At 53.8% G+C, this 18761-nt stretch overlaps 5 protein-coding genes across 8 annotated transcripts; 2 read left to right on the top strand and 3 right to left on the bottom strand.

Annotated features, from left to right (window-relative positions):
• Positions 1-261: 261 nt before the first annotated feature.
• IUM83_03983 (Erythroid differentiation-related factor 1) lies at positions 262-4254 on the bottom strand (the record flags this gene model as incomplete). The annotated part of the gene is made up of 5 exons (XM_067928023.1): positions 262-1166; positions 1271-1398; positions 1472-1707; positions 2659-2910; positions 2995-4254. The coding sequence occupies 5 exons, from the start codon at positions 4252-4254 to the stop codon at positions 262-264; spliced, it is 2781 nt and encodes a 926-aa protein (XP_067793963.1).
• A 137-nt stretch (positions 4255-4391) lies between these two features.
• IUM83_03982 (Calcineurin-like phosphoesterase) lies at positions 4392-5498 on the top strand (the record flags this gene model as incomplete). The annotated part of the gene is made up of 1 exon (XM_067928022.1): positions 4392-5498. One exon carries the CDS (start codon positions 4392-4394, stop codon positions 5496-5498), a length of 1107 nt encoding a protein of 368 aa, XP_067793962.1.
• Positions 5499-7476: 1978 nt separating this feature from the next.
• IUM83_03981 (duf1765 domain containing protein) lies at positions 7477-11814 on the bottom strand (the record flags this gene model as incomplete). Of its 4 annotated transcripts, XM_067928019.1 has the most annotated exons (8): positions 7477-7591; positions 7660-8376; positions 9292-10180; positions 10299-10322; positions 10463-10520; positions 10592-10684; positions 10756-10914; positions 10981-11814. In XM_067928019.1, the coding sequence occupies 8 exons, from the start codon at positions 11812-11814 to the stop codon at positions 7477-7479; spliced, it is 2889 nt and encodes a 962-aa protein (XP_067793967.1). The 4 variants fall into 4 exon arrangements, with proteins under 4 accessions (XP_067793967.1, XP_067793968.1, XP_067793966.1 ...); XM_067928021.1 differs by having other exon boundaries at positions 7660-8307; positions 9295-10520; XM_067928020.1 differs by having other exon boundaries at positions 7660-8307; positions 9295-10520; positions 10756-11814.
• A 375-nt stretch (positions 11815-12189) lies between these two features.
• On the bottom strand, positions 12190-14805 carry IUM83_03980 (UDP-N-acetylglucosamine-peptide N-acetylglucosaminyltransferase; the record flags this gene model as incomplete). Its single annotated transcript, XM_067928017.1, has 3 exons — positions 12190-13413; positions 13496-14547; positions 14613-14805. 3 exons carry the CDS (start codon positions 14803-14805, stop codon positions 12190-12192), a joined length of 2469 nt encoding a protein of 822 aa, XP_067793964.1.
• Positions 14806-15075: 270 nt separating this feature from the next.
• On the top strand, positions 15076-17528 carry IUM83_03979 (Vacuolar assembly/sorting protein VPS9; the record flags this gene model as incomplete). Its single annotated transcript, XM_067928016.1, has 5 exons — positions 15076-15103; positions 15232-16871; positions 16954-17264; positions 17329-17424; positions 17489-17528. The coding sequence occupies 5 exons, from the start codon at positions 15076-15078 to the stop codon at positions 17526-17528; spliced, it is 2115 nt and encodes a 704-aa protein (XP_067793736.1).
• Positions 17529-18761: the final 1233 nt, after the last annotated feature.

The raw sequence follows: 18761 nt of genomic DNA, 5'->3' as shown, positions 1-18761 counted from the left end.
TTTCGACCCAGGGTACGATCCTGCGTTTACTAGTTTGTACACCCTCGTGCTTCGACGAAAGTATTGCGTGCTCAATGAGGTCCTGTTAAGAGTTAGCATTTAACTTGGGCGGTGCGTTTCACTCGATGGCTGCGCAGGACAGGGGGTAATACTACTACGTAGTACAAGTAAAATAAAATACCCGGAAGTGCTGCCTAGTAGCGCAAGTACACATCTACAGTCAAGCCAGCGTTTGTTCAAAATTCAGATACATGTAGTATATTACTGCGTGTACATACCCCTTAGAGTGCCTAAGATCGGCACAATGCTGCCCGCGCTGTAGCCATCATAGTAGATCACCTCTTTATACATCTTCTTGAACATCTCTAGCTTCTTGGTCTTGGTGTGCACGTTGTTAGAGCGTGTGCCGGAGCTCAGTCTAATAAGTTGGTGTAGCACAGTCTTGACCTTTGCCACGATATCGCGAGCTAATGCCGCCATCTCCTCCCTTTCGAGCTTCGAGTCGCTGGCCGAGGCGCGGTCGAACGCCTCGTAAGTGTTCAGCAAAATCAGCAGCGCATGTTCGACACCCTCCACGCGACCGCCAAGGATGTGTAAATCTGCCAATTCTTGGTGGATCAGCACAAACGTTTTACCCACCTCCACCGCGGCGAAGTAGTCTAACGCCTTTTCATAGTGACGCCTTGCAATCTCCATCCGGTTTGTAAGTGTCGAGGAGGATCCCTCAGACTTGCTTGCACCCGAGCTCTCCGTGCGAATTCGCAACGTATCCGAGATCATGCGACTGTAGAACGAAGCAATCTGGTAATGGGTGGACGCAACCTGTTTCTGGTCGCCCAATTCCGCATAGAGCGTCATCGCCTTGTTGAAAACTTTCAGAGCTTCACTCTCGTGCGTCTTCAGCGATGAATGTGTTGCAGGGCCCATGGATGAAACGTGGCCCGCCATATCCACTGCCCACACCAAATAGGTTAGGGCCAGTTCACCTTTCACTTTTCGGTGTAGATCCACGTCCGCTTTACTTTGCTTAAGAAGCTGCAGAGCGTCCGTGCAAAGCTGAATAGCTGTTCGGTAGTGCTCTTCTCTAGAGTCGGCAGACTTGCCTTGTGCAAAAATTTTGTGAAGGTGAGCCAGGTTTGCTCGAAGAAGTGCGACATTGACTCCGTCTGCCATTCGAAAACGAGAGCAATATCGAAAGCATGAGAACCACGATTACAGCGCACAAGCCTAGTGTAAACTAAACTACTACTAGTAGTGTGTAGTACTGTACCTTCGATATCGTTGAAGATTTTGCAGCCGCGATCAAACCACCTAAAAGCTTCTTTGTAGTCTCGCTTGGTGGCAAGGAAGTATTTCCCGAGCTCGTTGCTCGCATTTCCAAGCTTTTTCATTAATAAGCTACAAAAGAGCACGGTAAATATTTTGTTAGCCCGCGAAGATTTATATGGCAGAAAGCAGATGAGGTACGCACAAATAGAGCTCGGAATCGGCCGATGGTGATAGCGCTCGCAAATACGCCAGGAAGGACAGCATCATTAGACCCTCCCCTCTACTTGCAAGCACCTCAAGGTCCAAGGTTTCGGTTTCTTCGTTAAAAGTCTTCAAGAACTCAGCTTCGTTTTCACGTAAGGTAGAAAGCAGATTTCGCTTTACGCCAGAAATTATGTCGTATAGAACTGTCAGCGACCCGTGTACTTCCAGTGGTTTCTGAGAACACATGTCGCCGATCAGTCCTAGCAACGAGCAGCGTAGTTCCGCTCCAGATATGCAAATTGGGATTTTGTCTTGTGAAAAAACTCCTCTTCCAACTCCGTCGAAATCCAGCTTATCAAGTAACGCGTCAAGCAGCGAGTCCTGGTTCGAGGAAAATAAGTCAAGTGGCTGTACATCATCGGGTATCGAACTGAGGGGTAAGAATTTGCTTGCCTCCACAATGCACCTCACTGCATCCGCCCATTTCTGAGTTCCCGCATAAAGCTGTCCCAGTTCGAGGCAGGCTGAACTGAATTTGAGCTGAAGTCGGTTTAATTCTTCATTCATGAAGCTGCCCATTTCACCTTCGTCATCTTCATCTCCCGGTGCTAACTCGCCGTCTCCTTCGATAGCTTCGATATCATTGATTCCATCGTCACTGTGCGTTAAGACTGCACCGGAGTCTTTCGGCATACATTCCTCAAACAGCCGAATGCTTGCACGTAGATACTGCTTTGCCTTCTCCAGTGATTCGATCGCCGACCCTCGATCTGAATCATCAGATGTTGAATCGGTAGTTCTGCACTCGCGAAGATAGGTGTCCGCAAGCTGCTCACTGACTGAAGAGCATATAGAGCTATGGGCCGTCCCTCCTTTTTGGGCAATTTCCCCCAGTAAATTCATGCACGTACGCAATAGCTCGCGCTGACGTTGCTGAAGCTGTTGCTGCAGGTGCGGCGTTCCCGCTGCGAGCGAATTCGCCAGTCTTGACGCCCGAGCAGCAAACCGATAACATAACATCGCCATCATATACTTCCACTTGAGCTGATTTCCTTGCGAAAGAACATCCACGTCATAGAGCCGCAAAGAACTCTCACCTTCTTTTCGATGCAGCCAATAGGTGCCATTGGGTCGTGAACAATTCTCCTGGAGAAACTTCAGTAGCATCGATGCGTTCATACTTACATCTTGAACATCAAACAAGGGTCGGCCCGAACCAGACATGTAAGGGATTTGTCGGGTTTCCACTAACTTGTAGCCCCGCACGAGTCCCTTCGAATGAAGACAAATAGCCAGCTCCGGGATATTCGCGATAACATTGTCCAAGTAATAATCGAGTACAGTGCACAAAGACAACTCCTTATCCATGTCATGAAGCTTGAGCGAGACAGCCGGGTGCTCTTGATTGCTAAACAAAAGAACTTGGCTACCTAGAATCTGAACGTACCATTCAGAGCATTAATCATTAGCGAAAAAAACACACACACCGAAATCTTATCGATCTCTGCATACTACACGCACCATTTTGAGATCATTGAACTTCCACTTCAAGATGCGCTGGAACGTCTGTGAGTCTCCATATGCTGGCGGATGCTGCGCAGCAGAAGCGAACCAATTGGTTTCGGTCGGAATGAACGACGGGGGAGGCTTCTGTTGGTCGTTCGACGGTGCGGATCCAGGCTGGCGACTTGTCGCCTGCGTAGCTGTAACATGCACATCCTGCTCCCCTCCACCAGTGCCAGATCCAGTAGCAGCCGCCCACGTAGAACTCAACCCACCGATCGACGGAGGTGGCACCGGCACGTCCACACTGTCTACACCTCCTCTCAGCTCCGCTGGCGGCAACAACCCGACCTTCTCAGTCGACCCGGCTGCTGCCTTCTGCTTCGCCTTCTTGGCTTTCTTGCTTTTTCTCCCCTGCTTCTTGACCTTGGGTTTCTGCGTCACTATCTCGTCCTGCCCACCCACAACCTCACTCTCCGACGGTGGCAGTTGGCTCTTCACCGTGCTCTCATAGATGAACTTCTCGTACAAGAGCCTCTGCGTCGTCTCGTCGGACTGCTGCGCCAGCTGCAGCGTGTCTTGAGGCAGGTCCTCGAAGCCCGCGGGCAGGTCGTTCTCGTCCAGCTCCCCATCCACCACGAGCGTGCTGCCCACGCGGTGCACGGCCAGGGAGACCCGCGACTGCGAGTACGGCAGCTTGAAGAGCCTCTTGATGTTCTCCGCCGGGCCCAGGAAGTCCACCTGCTGCTCCTCGGAGGCCGAGGCCAGCTCCACGCGGCTGCCGCGCAGTCGCACGGACAGCTGCGGCTCGTCCTGCGGCGCCTTGAGGTCTCCGAGCCGCAGCGCGTCCATGAAGTCCTGCGACATCTGCGCCGTCCTGGCCTGCGAGTCCGTCTCCAGGCCTAAGAAGCGCTGCGCCGCCGACTTCCTCGAGCCGGCGGGGCTGTCCGAGCCGGCGGACGAGCCGGGCGAGCCCAGGCTGGCCGAGCTCGCGCTGGAGCGCGGAGAGCCGTCCTGCAGCCGGTAGGGCAGCGTCGTCTGGTGCAGGTTCGTGTCCAGCCGCAGCTTCTGGAACGGCACAATGGCCGACGACGTGCGCGGCAGCTCCGGCTGCTCGCTGCTGCTGCTGCTGCTGCTCTCCCAGAGCACCAGCGGGAAGTCCGGCGCGGCGGAGGGTACGCGAGCGTCCTCCGCCCACACAGACACGGGCTCGGAGCCCGTCGGGCTCGCGGGCAGCGAGAAGGACGCCACGCCGCGCTGCTCCTCGTCCAGCTCCATTTAGCGGCGAATTGGTCCGTGGATTGGGTACTTGGCACTATTTTTGTGTGTTGAATTTTGGTCCGATTTGTGTGTCGAGTTTTGGTCCGTTTTTGTGTGTTGACTTTTTGGTCCGATTTGGTCCGACCACTTCAAGCATGCGGCTGTCCTGGGCGAGGTGCTGGTCGCTGGTCGCCGCGTTCGGCGCCTCCGCGTGGGCAGAGAAGCCGCCGCTGCAGGCGCGCAGCCGCTCGGACGACGGCTCGCTGGTGTTCAGGATCCTGCAGCTGGCGGACATCCACGTGAGCGGCAACGCGAGCCAGGACTGCGGCTTCGGCGTGCCGGCCGGCATGGCCGCAGAGAACTGCACCGAGCAGCTCACGTACCGATTCGTGGAGCAGCTGATCGACCTGGAGACGCCCGACTTCATCGCGTTCACGGGCGACAACGTGCAGGTGCACGGCCCCAGCTGGCACCAAGTGGCAGTCGACGCCGTGACCAAAGCCGCCGAGCAGCGCGGCGTCCCGTACGCCATGGTGTTCGGCAACCACGAGGAGGAGGGCGACTTCCCCAGGGAGAAGATCGTCGAGATGGTGTCCCAGAAAGAACATTCGTACACGGAGAGAGGCCCGGAGAGCGTGGACGGCGTCGGCAACTACCTGCTCAATGTGACGGCTCCCGTTGGAGGAGGCTGGGGCCAGAAGGGAGACACGGTGCTCCGGATGTACTTCTTGGACTCGGGGGCCAAGACGCGGCTGGACGAGTACGCGTACGTGTACGACGAGTACGACTGGATCAAGCAGAGCCAGATCAACTACTACCGGCAGCTGTCGGAGACTGGGCGCTCCGAGCGACACAGCAGCGCGGACTCCGTGCTGCCTGCGCTCATGTTCTTCCACATTCCGCTCGTGGAGTTTGCCTACTCGGGCGACGACTGCCATGGCGAGAGGAACGAGTGGGTGCAGAGCCAAGGAATGAACCTGCGGCTGCTGTCGACGCTGTCGGAGATGAACGAGGTCAAGGCGGCGTTTGTGGGCCACGACCACCTGAACGAGTACTGCTGCCTTGTCGACGGCGTGCAACTGTGTTACGGCGGCGGTGCTGGCTTTGGAAGGGCATACGGAGACTCGAACTTTGCTCGGCGAGCACGCGTGATCGAATGGATGGTAGATGGCAACGATCGTCACAGGATCCACAGCTGGAAGCGCCACTACGGCGACATCAACGTCAAGCGCGCGGAGGAAGTGCTGTATTCAGAGTTTTAAGCGCAAAGTCTATTTGCTCTCGGCAAGACAATGTAGTCGTGGCAACGCGAGGCTTTACGTGTATTCAAAACAATTCGTGCTACTTCAGATACCTCAAAGTAGCCCAGATCGGATTCGAGTCTAGGTTGGTGGGTAATGCTCGTCTACCTAGCGTTCAAGATTCTTACAAAACCGACGGGTTTTACCTTGCGAACGGGTGATATCTGTGAGCGGAGCTCACCCAGAAATTACGCGGTGAAAACGTAATTGAAGCGCACGAGGAGGCATAGCAGCATTTCAAAACCGCTCACAGGACTCCAGCAGTTGGCCACGGAGACGAGGGATTTGTGGCCCTCTAAAGCGCTTCCAATCCTGTAACCAGGGAAGCGTGACTGCAGCCAACGCGCGATGTAGAAATGCGAGGACTCCACAGCTCTATCAATTTCCATATTTGTGCGAGACTCTGAAACGTGCGCATAGAGCCACTTTACTGTCTCGAAATGACCATGTTCTGCTGCTACCCAGTACATTGCGAGATCCGAACACGACTAGCGTGTAGCCACTATACCACACGTCCCACAGAAATCGCAATATCAGTAAGTACCCGCGCGAAGTGTCCCGTGACCGGGTATACCAGCTGCGTGCCAGCGGCTCGGTTGCGGTGGAGTGTCGGTGGGCAGCGCCCCCTGTTCTTTGTAGGCTCAACAAAGCGTGGAAGTTTTAGCTCGGGCAATTGAATCGGTGACGAAAAAGAGAAGGCATCTAGCTGGAGAGAAGATAGCGCAGAACAAGAATAATAAACGCAGATTCGTTCGTTTGGATCGATTTCAATCATTTCTGCAAAATGTAAAAGTGAATGGATTCAGCACACTTAAACAAAAAATATCTGATGGGCGTACCAGCCCTAGAATGGCCACGCTTTACTTGGGAAAGTTGGTGTCGCTGAATGGAACGTCAGCACAGCCAAAGTTCTCCGAGTTGTTGAGGGCTTCCCGAGCCGCATCCGTTAGTTGCTCCACATGATGACGTCCTGAAAGGCTCCACCTGGCCTGTCCATGGTTATCAAAGCAGCATTGCCGAGGCCCTGTAAATAACGCAGCAGGAACGGGGTTGTGCCGTTAATGAACGAAGCAAGCGCTCGGTTCTTGTATGAGTCCTTCGACGTGGACAACGAAAGCCTAGGAACCTTTGGCGATTTCAACGCATAGTTGTTGATCCACACAACGGCACTGTACCCGTCGTGGCGACAAAACGCTGATCCATCCCTGAATCCCTTGGAGAAGTGCCAGGCGTACATGATGGCCCAGACGTCATGGAGCCATGTAGCGCGGCCGTAGACTTGCGATCCCAACGGAGCAGCGTCACACCCTTCGCTGCCCGAATTTCCTTTCAGTCCGCCACTGATCCTTCCAGTAGTGTTGATTGATACTGGGAACGAAGTGCACCCCGCGTTGACTAGCAGACGCGATTTGAACTTTACCGCAGCCTTCTCGGAGACGGTGACGGCTTCAGGCTGTGCGAGGGGCCCCACTTTGTCATGATCAATGGAGACAGCGTCGACGCTAATTAGTGCAATGGCAACAACAGACCGAAGTTCATCACTGGAGTTGGAAGTTCGTTGGAAGTTCCAAGTAGGTTTACTTAAACCGTCCGGTCGACTGGCAACGCTGTAATCAGAATTTGCGTAGTGGACAAGGATGAATTCAAGATGGAATGACGCTTCTAGGATCACGTTGGGGGTGAACTTATCCAAAACCGAGAGTTTGTGGGCAAGCTTCTCTGCACATCATGTATCCGTACACCTGGTCGCCGTCCGTGCATAGATCTTTGGTATTGTGCTCACAAATGATAAGGACTTAAAATTTGTACGATGTTGAATTTGTAGAAACTAACAAGAAGGATGAAAAGGCTCGAGGTTCGTGCGCCCACCACGAAGTTGATATCAATTGCAGACGCCAATCTTCTGCACAAAGCGGAGTTCGTGCCTTCAGCTGTCCGTCTAATCATCATCCGCGTAAAGAGACGACTTGGACAGCAGCACTGGCATCTGGAAGGGCTGTCCAGCAGCAATTTTTCCTTCGATCTCCATTGCGGTTACGCGCAAGTTCAGCCATCTAAGAAACACAGCAACAGAGTTACATCATTGCGTATCACAGCAAGGTGTCAAGCTACAGGAACTTACTCTTTGACGGCCAGCACCGAGTACGGCAGGAGATTTTCCGGCACTTCATCATTGGTCGTGTTCTTCCCGGCCAGCGACTCTAATTGACCCGCAACCTCCGCGAGATCCAGCTGCGAAAGTGTTTCGTTATCTTTTCGCTCGGCAGTTTCCGCCGTTGCATTTTGCGTCAGCACTTCTATCCACTCGCGCTGCTCCTCGAATGTCGGCGCACACAGCACAAACTTCTGGTACCCGCTATCAACAGAGAAGCAATTAAAGAGCACCACTCGCGTACCCTGTGAGTGGTCCAGCTGGTTTGACATTTCCGAGACCACGCTGCCAATCACGTTGATTTCGCGCTTGATAGGGCCATGTTCCGAGTCACCATAGCCTAGCTTGTTATTTTGAAGGGAGAAATACTTGTTTTTCCAAGTGTTCTTGTAGATGAAGCCCTGTTTGAGAAGCATGCCCTTCTTCTTCCACGTTGCCTTCATGGTCTGTCTGCGAAGCAGGTTTCCGCTCTCGCTCTGTTGATCTATATACTTCTTCGCTGCGATGTAGATCGACTCCAGCAGTCGGTTAAACTTCGTCTGAATATTCGAGTCCATCTTAGGCTGCGGTGGGATCGGGTGTTTCACGTAGTCCTCGGAAATGCTCCGCGTTTTCGTTCTATCCAAATGGAAGCCGTCGCTCTTGTGATCGGAGGTTGGAGTGCTATGACCACTTCCGAACCCTCGGCTATTCGGAGATGATATCGTCAATGACAAGCTCGAACCCGAATTCCTCGGAGACGGTGATGGCGATGAGCGCGGAGATGAGCGTGGAGACGATGAACTAAGTCGTTTATGTACCGAATCCATCAGGTTACTCGCACTGTAAGATCGCGATCGTCGCCCACCATCACTGTGATCTTCAGTTCCAAGCGACGAGTTGAAATCCGCAGCCACAGCATCGATTTGCCGCCGGCTGTGGGGAGGTGTGTTCACGAACGAAGCTCCCTTTTGAGTCCATCCATGCGACTTCATCGCGCGGAACGCAATCAGCGTCTGGAAAAAACTACGGACTTCACGATGCCAATGAAGAAACAGTCGGATGAAAGACCGGAGAAGCTCGAAGCGGAGTTTATCTGCATGCCTCTCTGGGAAACAATCCCAGCAATTGTACAGAAATTCCAGGGTTGTCAAAACAACCTGTGTGTGCTCCGAATCCAGCAGAATGCGCAGTGCCGCACACAGGAATCGGAAATCAAACGACGGGGGTAGCAACGACACCTCATCACCTGCTGGGATCGAGTATTGATCGTCTTGATGGAAATTCCAGCGATCATTATTTTCAAGATGTGACAGTCGATACGAACTCAAGCGAACGCGCCAACTTCGAATCATGTACATCCACACACCGAGAAGTTCCACGGCACCGATGACCGCAGTGACATCATGCACACTGGTGCTGCTAAGAAGAAACTTGGTCATGGGGTTGATCAAGCTCGAGTTCGACAGCATTGTACATGACAACTTGTACAGTGTTGGTGGAAGCCAACCTGACTTCTGAGTCTTCAACTCTAAGAAGAACACCATAAGCACTTGTGTGTAGCCAGGTAGATGAATCCAACCTATCTTCTGGTTCAGAACGGCTAAGGTATCCAACACATACCACAGCCACTGATCCACCAGCAAGATGTTTAACGTGTTCGCTTCCCCATTGAGACGACGGAACCGCGATTTCCAAGCCTCTGATGTTACTTCGTACTTGTCTTCGGCTTCTTCTTCCTGGTGTCGAAGGGCCTTTTCGCCATATTCGTCAAAAATGGCTTTGTGAAATCGTCGCCAATCCAAATGAGCTTCCAGACCATCCATGGCGAACAAATCAGCGTCAGCATTCATGCGGAACTCAGCGGCAAGCTCAGGTACGGGTTCATTATAAGATTCCGACCACAACTGATACAGCTCCACGCCAAAGCTTGGTAGTCGGAAACACAATACCGACAACATTCTTGCTACGAAGAACATGAGGTTGTTGTTCATCACACCACGGACCGATACCGTTTGAAGAACGCAGAACTTGGTTTCAACTAGCATCGCCCGCAGCTTCAGACCGAACTCCAGATCCTTTTTCGATACTTTATGTGTATGCTTCGTCCCCAATACGGTGGTCACCACGGTAGAATCAAAACCAAGCAACGGTAAGTCACTCAGCTCGGCGCGCTTGACTAAATAGAACAGCAATTCATAGAAGACATTTCGAAGCGTGTAATGTCGTACTCGAATATTTTCAAGCAGGAACTGCCACAGTCGCAACAAGATATTTTTTGTTTCTTCCAGCGCTTCAGCCGATACATAAACCCACGACAGCATCGACGCCTTGTGTGACACTTGGAGCATTTTTAGAATCTTTGTCGCCTTCCGCACTTTGCCTTCTTTGTCATCTTTTTGTCGATTAGCCATTAGTTCCACGAGATCCTGCATCTTCTCCAGCACGCGCTGAGCTTCAACAGGGATCACCACTTTCGATTTGCGGAGATTTTTCTTAGATCCTGCCGCGGCTGTCCCCACAATAACAGAACTTGAAGAGGATATACCATTCTCGCTGTTCACACCACATCGAAGCTGTCGAACGTCGGGGATACGCTTGAAAAGTATTGTGCCATAAATCACTCCAACCTGATGCCCCTTCAAAGTCAAGCTCTGCTCAAATTTACTCGTGACAAATTGCTCGGAAAAGCCAAGGCCATTCATACCCTGACCAGGATCAGCGTCGTATTTCTTTTTCATTCGTTCTTGCAAGGCATCTTCGAAAATCTTCTCCAAGGACAGCCATGTTTGACCGAACAGAATCGTGTTTTTGATCTCTTCGTCAAACTGGACGTCGGTGTTCGGGGTTGCCTACAGCAACATAGGAGCACACGTCGGTATTAGCCCAGCTCGCTAAGGCAATATAACTAATCAAGACTCACCAAAGTGTCTTTCTTGTATTTTTCCAGCAAGCTCAAGAAACCACCATCGGGATCCGTCGACATTTGGCCTCGACCAACTAGCAATTGACGAACCTAGCAGGAAAAAAAAACAAGATTGTAATTTGAGACGATAAGAACACCTACCTCGCGCGTCATTCGCTTACCTCTAACGTCAGCGTCGCCGACATGAGTTCATCGAAAGTGCTGTACCGCGTAATAGGCGGCAAGTAGTCCGACGAGGTTGCCCACTGCACGCCCATCGGGTCCTGCGCCACAAGCGAATCCGCTGCCACCTCGTCCTCCGTTCCGGCCTCTCCCTTCGGCTGCGTGTTCGGTCTGGACACACGCGACGACAGCACCGCCAGACGCGCCAGCGACTGGAAGCTCACCTCCTGGATGTCTCCAATCTCCCTTTTAATCGCGTGCTTCAGCTTGTTGCCCATGTAGAACTTCTCGTTCGTCCCGATCGTGCACTTGTAGCTGACTCCAAACTTCTTCAACGGCAGGGACGCATCTTCCTGGAAATCGTGTCCCTCGGGTCGATCCAGCTCGTTGGCAATCGCGGGCATCATGACGCCCACGTCGCTCACCGAGATGTTCCACTCGCTGCACTGCTCCATGTAGCAGTTGAACACCACGCGTCCATTGTCGCACCCAATGAGGTGGTGGTCGTGGTGCACGGGGCCCGTCGCGACGCTCCACAAGTCCACCTTGGTCTGTCCGATGACGCTTTTGGCGTGGAACTTCCGGTTCGAGAAGACCTTGACCCAGAGGAACCGCTTGGGCAGCGCGTTGAGCGTGGCCTTGTACTCGAAGGCGATGAGCACGCCCTTGTAGTTCGGGTTCAGGTCGGCCTTGATCACGGGCGTGGCGTACGGCGCCTTCTCCTCCGGGTCGTCCCAGTAGAACTCCACGAAGGGGTCGCTCTTGCCGCTGAAGCGCCGGCCCTGCAGGTTGCGGCACTGGATGCCGGAGATGCGCACGCGGAAGAGGCACTCGGCGTCGCTCCTGCTCTCGAGCGGGTCGAACAGCCGCTGCAGGAACTTGGGGCTGCGCCTGGAGGCGTCGGGGCTGCCGCTGTAGACCTCTCCGAACTCGCGCGTGGCCTGCGAGAGCTGGTTCAGCTCCTCCAGGCTGCGGATGGACAGCTGGTTCATCTCCTCCACCGTCAGGTGGCGCGGCGAGCCGTTGAAGCTCGAGCGCTGGCTGGAGCGCGCGCTCATGGCTTGGCAGTCGTTGGGGCTGTCGTTCTGGCGACAGGAGGCGCGTTCCAGGGCGGGAGAAGCGGGAGGCGCGAGCAGCAGAGAGAGCGTTAGTGGGTGCAGGCGCTGGAGGAGGCCGGGGGGCCCTGCACGACGCGCAGTACCTGTCCGAGGCGCGCGTGTCGCCGCCCTCTCCGCACGTTCAGACGAGCTCGAACCGACTGACTGCTCAGCACAAGATTTTTCCCCTGCCTGTGCGGCGGAATATTTTAGGCAAGATGACGGGTTTCGTGGTGTGGTGGACACGGAACATACGCAAGGAGCATGTTGAAGTTGAAGGTGAGCGGTAATCATTGCACGAGACCAATCACGGACACGAATGTTGCCTTTTTACTTTTACTTGCAGGCGTGGGCCTGCACGTTGAGGCTGATGGGCGTGTCGTACACGTGCAGCACGCTCGAGTCCGAGAAGAGCCCGAAGTCGTCGTACCGCGTGAAGTCGCAGAAGCCCGCCTGCTCCAGGTACGCCACCAGGATGGCCTCGTCGAATCCGACCTTGTGCACATCGTAGATGTCGGTCTGCCCGCCGAAGATGACCGTCATGAACCACATGCGGTGCTGGTGCGGGATGCTCTCGTTGATGAAGAGCGAGGCCAGCACGAACAGGTTGGGCACGGACACGAGCAGCTGCCCGCCGGGCCGCAGCACGCGGTGCCACTCGCGCAGCGTGTTCTCCAGCTCGTGGCCGACACCGTGCGTGCAGTGCTCGAGCACGTGCGAGGCGTAGATTGCGTCGACTGAGCTATCCGGAAACGCATAGAGGTTCTCCATGCGCATGACGAAGTCCACGATGTCGCCGTCGTTCGCGTCCACGATCCACCAGTCAGAGTTCTTGATATGCCCACCAATGTGAAGGTGGATCGGTTCCTCGGCCGCCAGCGCGTTTTGGACACGAACCACGTACTCATCCTCGGTGTTCTTGTCGTCTTTTGCTGACAGAACCGGGAAGTTGCGAGGTGTTACGAGTGACGATTCCGGGAAGATGTGCATTTCTCGTGTTGGTCCGCCGGCTTGCAGTCTCGATTTCTTGACTTGCCATGCAACCTTGATCGATTCTTCAAACTTACTTGTGTACTTTGCTGTGTCAAATAGCGGATAGTGCAAACGATTGTCCTCGACTCTTTGACGAAGTTTTTGCAGGACATACTTGTGTGTTGCCAAATACACCGCCACCTCCACGTATTCCTTGAGCGAGTTCACTGTAAGGTCGTGAAAACCCAGAGCATTCAAAGCAGAGCTTGTAGCGCGGTTGCTCATTCGATCACCTTCTAGCGAAATTACGGGTACGCCAGCACAAAGTGCATCAAGAACGGTAGTGTGGCCATTTTTTAATGATGTGTCCAAAATGAGATCTGCAGCGCGTTTCCGGTATGTATGGTCGATCCACGGGTCCATCGGGGAGAATATCAGCCTGTTGTCGTTGATGCCGTGTGCATTTGCCTCGGCTCGAAGATTTTCGATTGCTCCTTCACGTCCAAAATACTTGATAAACCACATAACGCTGGACGGAACACGAGCTAGAATCTCCATCCAAGCGCTAAACACTGCTGGATCCATTTTCTGCAGTTCAAGAACATCACAAACACGAAATTAGACGAGATGTTTCAAAGTTGATTGGAAACGAGGGCGCCCAGTATCATACCTGCCAGTTGCTGAATGTAGCGAATACGAACACATTTTCCCTTCGCCCAACCAGTGCAGGAAGCGCCGGCCTTTCTCCTTCGAGAGTGTGACCAAGCATTTGAAGATGGTCATTCACGATGTAATGGATTGGCAGAAGCAGCAGCTTCTCGGTGAAACTTCTTCCACTCGTCTCGGCTGGAGTAGCCACACCATCACTCACAATAAAATCAATAGACGGGTTGCCTGTCGTCATAGGGTACCCAAGATACGCCACTTGAACGGGAGCTGGGCGGTGTGTGAAAATGCTGATTCCAGAATGCAGTGTGTGCCCATTCAAATCTACGAGCACGTGGATTTCGTGTGACTGGATCAGCTTCGCAGCATCTAGCGAGTTCTTGCCCTTCAGAGAAATCATGTAGTCAACCGTCCGCGAGATATTACGACTCCACCAAGATGCGGCATCCGACAGCGAAAAGCAGTACACCTTTGTCTGGTGCTCCGGGCTTGAAAGCAGCGCAAGCAGGCCACGCAACAACGACGAAACCGGGTGTACACCGAAATCCGACGACACAAACCCAATCCGAAGCTCCGGCGCCTTCAGTCTCAAGTCCGTGTTGGCGTCACAACAGAGTCTCTCCGTAGCCGCATCGAGCTCTTCATACGCTCGTCGCCGCAGCTCCACCAGCGTGTGCAGCGGTAGCTCTGCGACATCAAACGCGTTCCCATCGGCCGATTGCCCTGACCGCAACGCCCCCTCCAGCATTCGCTGCACTTGCGCCATCGAGGCGTCCCGGTCCTTCCAGCTGGCCATCCAGTTCCTCGCCTTCAGCAACGCATGCATGTCATTCACCGATCCCTTCTGCTCCACCGCCACCTCCAGCGCGGCGACCGCCTCGGGCAGCCTCTTCTGGTACAAGTAGCAGTTGCCCAAGTGCACCCAGCTCTGCACGTCGTCGTCGTTCACCTTGACCGCCAGCTCGAACGTCCTCGTCGCCTCCTCCAGCTCCCCCAGCGCGTACTGCGCCACCCCCAGGTACTGGAACACGCTCGGGACGCTCAAGTCCCGCAGCACTGCCGTCACCAATCAACACGTCAGCAATAACGAATACTTTACCACCTCAACACACCGCACGAACCTTGCGTGTTGTTCTCCTTGACCACCAGCTGCGCGACCTCCTTGAGCTGCACCATGTCTCCCTCCGCGTACAAAGCGCTGAGCACGTGGTGCACCTGCAGCGCCGAGGCCGCCCCCACGTCCAGCTCCAGCAGCCCCTCCAGCCGCAGCAGCCAGCAGCTCCACAGCACCAGCCCAAGCACCACCTCGCGCATATTATTGACGGTCTCAAGTGTATCTTTCTTTATCTTCTCGGGTTGAGTTGACGCGGGTCAAAACCCCGCACGAACGCATCCCTTAAAGATCCAGTCGGTGTCAGCAGACGCAGCCTACCGCCACCGACCGTCATTTGGAGATGGGACTGTTGGATCTACCAAAGAACAGACGCCTCCAGCCCGAAAGAAAACGTGGAGCTCTCACTCGCCAACTTGCGGCCTCGAGCACAGGCGGCACTTGGACGGACGCGCGGACCTCCCAGCCGAGCCATGCGCGACGCTTCCGTGGCCACGCCCGGTACGCAGCCGTATACTATACCCTACCGCCCTAACGCTGCTGGGGCTGGGTGACGGTGGGCTGCTTGGCTTCAACATGGCCGCGCTCTGATTATGTTCTTTTATTATAATTTTATTATAAATTTCCAGAAGATATTGCAGATTTATTCCCAGGGTCCTCGGAGGAGGAGGAGGAGGTGGAGCTGCTGGACTCCGCGTGCAAGATCGAGAGCGCGCTGCGGAGAGAGGAGCTGCTGTCGTCCACGGCCTCGGAGGAGAGCGGCAGGGCCATGAGCGACGGAGGCAGCCAGAGCGACGCCGTGAGTCGCGACGACGTGGAGCAGCTGCGCCGCACCAACGAGCACCTGCGGCGGGAGGTGGCGGACTTGACCAGCGCGCTGCTGGCGCGCGACCTGGAGCTCGCGGGGCTGCGCGAGCGCTGCCAGTTCCTCGCCACTGCGGTGGAGCAGCAGGACGAGGTCATCGCCAAGATTTACGCGGCGACGACGAGCGCTGATGCGGCCAAAGAGCTGCCAGTGCCTGCAGCGGGGAGTACACTGGGAGATGTGGCTGGAGGAGCAGTGACGGGTTCTTTTACGGAGAATCACAGCAGCGGCTCGCAGCAGAGTGGGAAGAGCTCGACGTTCAGCTCCATGAAGAACTATCCGGGTGCGGTGGGGATGGCAGACCCGGCGCAAAAAATGCTGGAGGCTCGACTGGACTCGATGGGGTTTCAGGGCGACAGTGTGGAGAAGGCGGTCGAGTCGCTGAGGGAGAACTTGCCGACGGAACTCGAGAAACTCAGCGAGGACGTGGTGAATGTTGATTTGGGCGAGCTGCCTTACACTCCGCGAGCTTCTACCAATGCAAACAACATGAGTGCCAGTGCCAGTGTGTATAGCTCGAGCAGCACCGCGACGGCCTCGTCGTCATCGTCGTCACTGTTCGGGGATGTGGGTGAACCCATTTCAAAGCCACCGCGGTCGTGGGCGTCTCCGCGAGGCATTTCGATTACCAAGCGGCGACCATCGCTCGAACGACAGGATAGTAGCCCTACGGAGGAGGTTTTCGCGAGATCTGCGGGCTTTCTTCGCAAGTCCAACCGCACCATGTCCGGGCGGTTGAGTGTGAGCGACCTCGGGCTCCTTCATAACGATGACGATGAAGATATCGAGAGCAACCAGTCCCCTGGGGCACCTTTGAGCGCGCGTGGCCAGTTAGAGAAATCCAACCAGGACCAGGATGAGTGTCTGGGGTTTGCGGACAGTGGTAACTCGACAGTATCGACCAGAAGTCGCAGTCAGAGGAACCTCTTTGCTGATGTGGACGAAGCGCTTAAAAGCAAGTCCAAACATAAAACTTCCGACTCCGACCCAGCTAGTGGAGACAAAGCTGGCGAGGACAGTTTGACCTACGGCGAGTTCTTGCAGCGTATCAGCCTGCCTGCCTCGAGAGACATATTGGACAAAATCCGCATGTTTGTAGGCTCGATTTTGGGACCTCGTGGTGACGGCCGACCGCCCCGGTCCACAGACTATGTTGAATACGACTTCTACGGGAACCACGAATTCCGTCGCCGGTGCAACCGTTTTTTTGAGAACATGGAGGAGATTTTGATGAACCACCCGGCCTGGCGTCACGCGTCTGAGGGTAAACTAGCCAAAGCGCGTGACGGCATCGAAAAGTACGTGATGGATAAAGTATCCGACATTGCTTTCAACCAGCTGAAGGAGTGTCAGCTGTGGTTGAAAGAGGATGAAGTCCTACTTCGTCGCATGCAACTTCTGTCGGTACGTTAAAACTGTATGCGGGGCACTATGTATTGTGATGCTAACTAGCCGCGTGTGTTTCGTTGTTATTTTGGAAATGTAGTTCATCACGCCAGCAATGTTGGACATCAAGCCTTGCATGCGGAACGAAGTCGTCTGGTCAATGGCAGAGGATGAATTGCGTCGTATCAACTCGTTCCGTTCGCCAGGAGACAAGATTAACTGCATTGTCCGATGCTGCAGCGTCATTTTTAGCGTTCTGAACTTGTCTAGGGGAGATTCGGGCAGTCGACCAGGTGCCGACGACTTTCTACCGGTGTTTATCTACATCGTTCTGCACTCGCAAATTCCTCGACTCCATTCCAACTGCGAGTACATTTCAGCGTACCGGAGCCAAGCTGATCTGATGTCAAAGTAAGTTCTACGGCAGGGATACGCCGTAAGGAGCGCTCATTTTGCTTACTGCGTTAAATCCTAGGGCTGGATACTGCTTCGTCAATCTGCGCAGTGCTATCGAATTCATTATGGTGATGGACGGGACAATGCTATCCATTTCGGACGATGAGTTCCAAAGGTAAATATATGCTGTTTGCTGCGTGGTTGCGGTTTAAAGACACTGACTTCTTGAACGTCTACAGACTCTATTCAGAAAGAGAGAAGATCTTGCTGAAGTCCTGAATGATCAAAGGGAGTGCATGGTTTTTACCATGGCTTCATGTATTTGTCCTAAGCTTATATGCTAAATATTTTATCTTCGGGAATTTGTTTGCGATCCAGCATTCTTGTTGTAGCAACGTTGCTAGGGATGATTAGAGTACTTAATCTGGAGTACCAAGGGCTCAAGGATCTGTTCTCACCTATGATGCGTATCCTGATCGTTGGAGAGTGAGATGCCGGCCACTTCTGTGCAGACAGTCGCCCGAAGCCGATAAAAGATGACCACAGTCAACCGTCAATTCATCGCGTCCGTCACAAGTCGACTCCTCAAGCTCGGACACGAAGATCACGCGATTTCTTGTTATTCTAGCAGTACTGGTTCGCGGGCTTTAAGGCCCGCTTGACCACAGATACTAAGTACATCAATTGAAAAGATTGCAAGTGTCGTTTATATTCTTGCTGTGCTCACTTGAAGTCGGTCAAGATTTAGTTTAACGATACATGTATTGCCAACTAGACATCTTCCGAAAGATCTGAACACTAATCCCGAAGGTAGTCAAGACAAATGATCATGGGGGCATTTCCCCAGCGTCAAACTCCTGCACCCACAAGTTCAACAGCACCGTACTGTACGCAGTACAATTCTGAGGAACTCAATCTTCTTGCCTGTTCTCCTTCTCGGTTGATACATCATGCTGAACGAGTGCAGTGCGCGGCGGATATTCCTCGCAACAAATGCATTTTAGCCTTCTTTTGCTTTCGTGGAACCTCACTGATTACTTCTTCTTTAGCCAGGCTGCGTTGAAGTCAAGCCATAACTTGTACCCCGGTAGCGGCTCAACTAGCGCTAGCTCTTTTCCTGTGTATCCGAGCTCCTTGTACACTTCCTTGGGGTTCAGCCCTGCCTTTAGCCACGCCTTGATCTGCAGTTTGTTGGAGAGGTTTTTCAGTTTGACCGTCTTCGTAAACTTGCTGAGAGCGGAGTAAAGAGTAGACTGAATTCCTCTTTCTTTAAACTTGCTGAGAGCAGAGTAAAGAGCAGACTGAGTTCCTCTTTCTTCGCCCGCAGCATCAGTCGTGTCGACAGTCCTCAGCGAGCGTTTGGTCAAGTTGTCGCCGTTATCGAGCTTGAGAGAGCGAGACCAGGGTGCAGAATGAAGCGAAGCTAGTTCAGTGCCCTCAACTTGGTTGGCGGCCTTGGTCAAATGCGCGCCGGTGGTTGCCAGAAGGGCAACAGCAGTCACAAGCAAAGCG

The sequence above is a fragment of the Phytophthora cinnamomi genome (genome assembly GCF_018691715.1).
Source record: "Phytophthora cinnamomi strain GKB4 chromosome Unknown Contig27, whole genome shotgun sequence".
Classification (NCBI taxonomy): domain Eukaryota; phylum Oomycota; class Peronosporomycetes; order Peronosporales; family Peronosporaceae; genus Phytophthora; species Phytophthora cinnamomi.
Note: the sequence above shows the minus strand (reverse complement) of the source record. Positions and strands in the feature narration are given on the sequence as shown.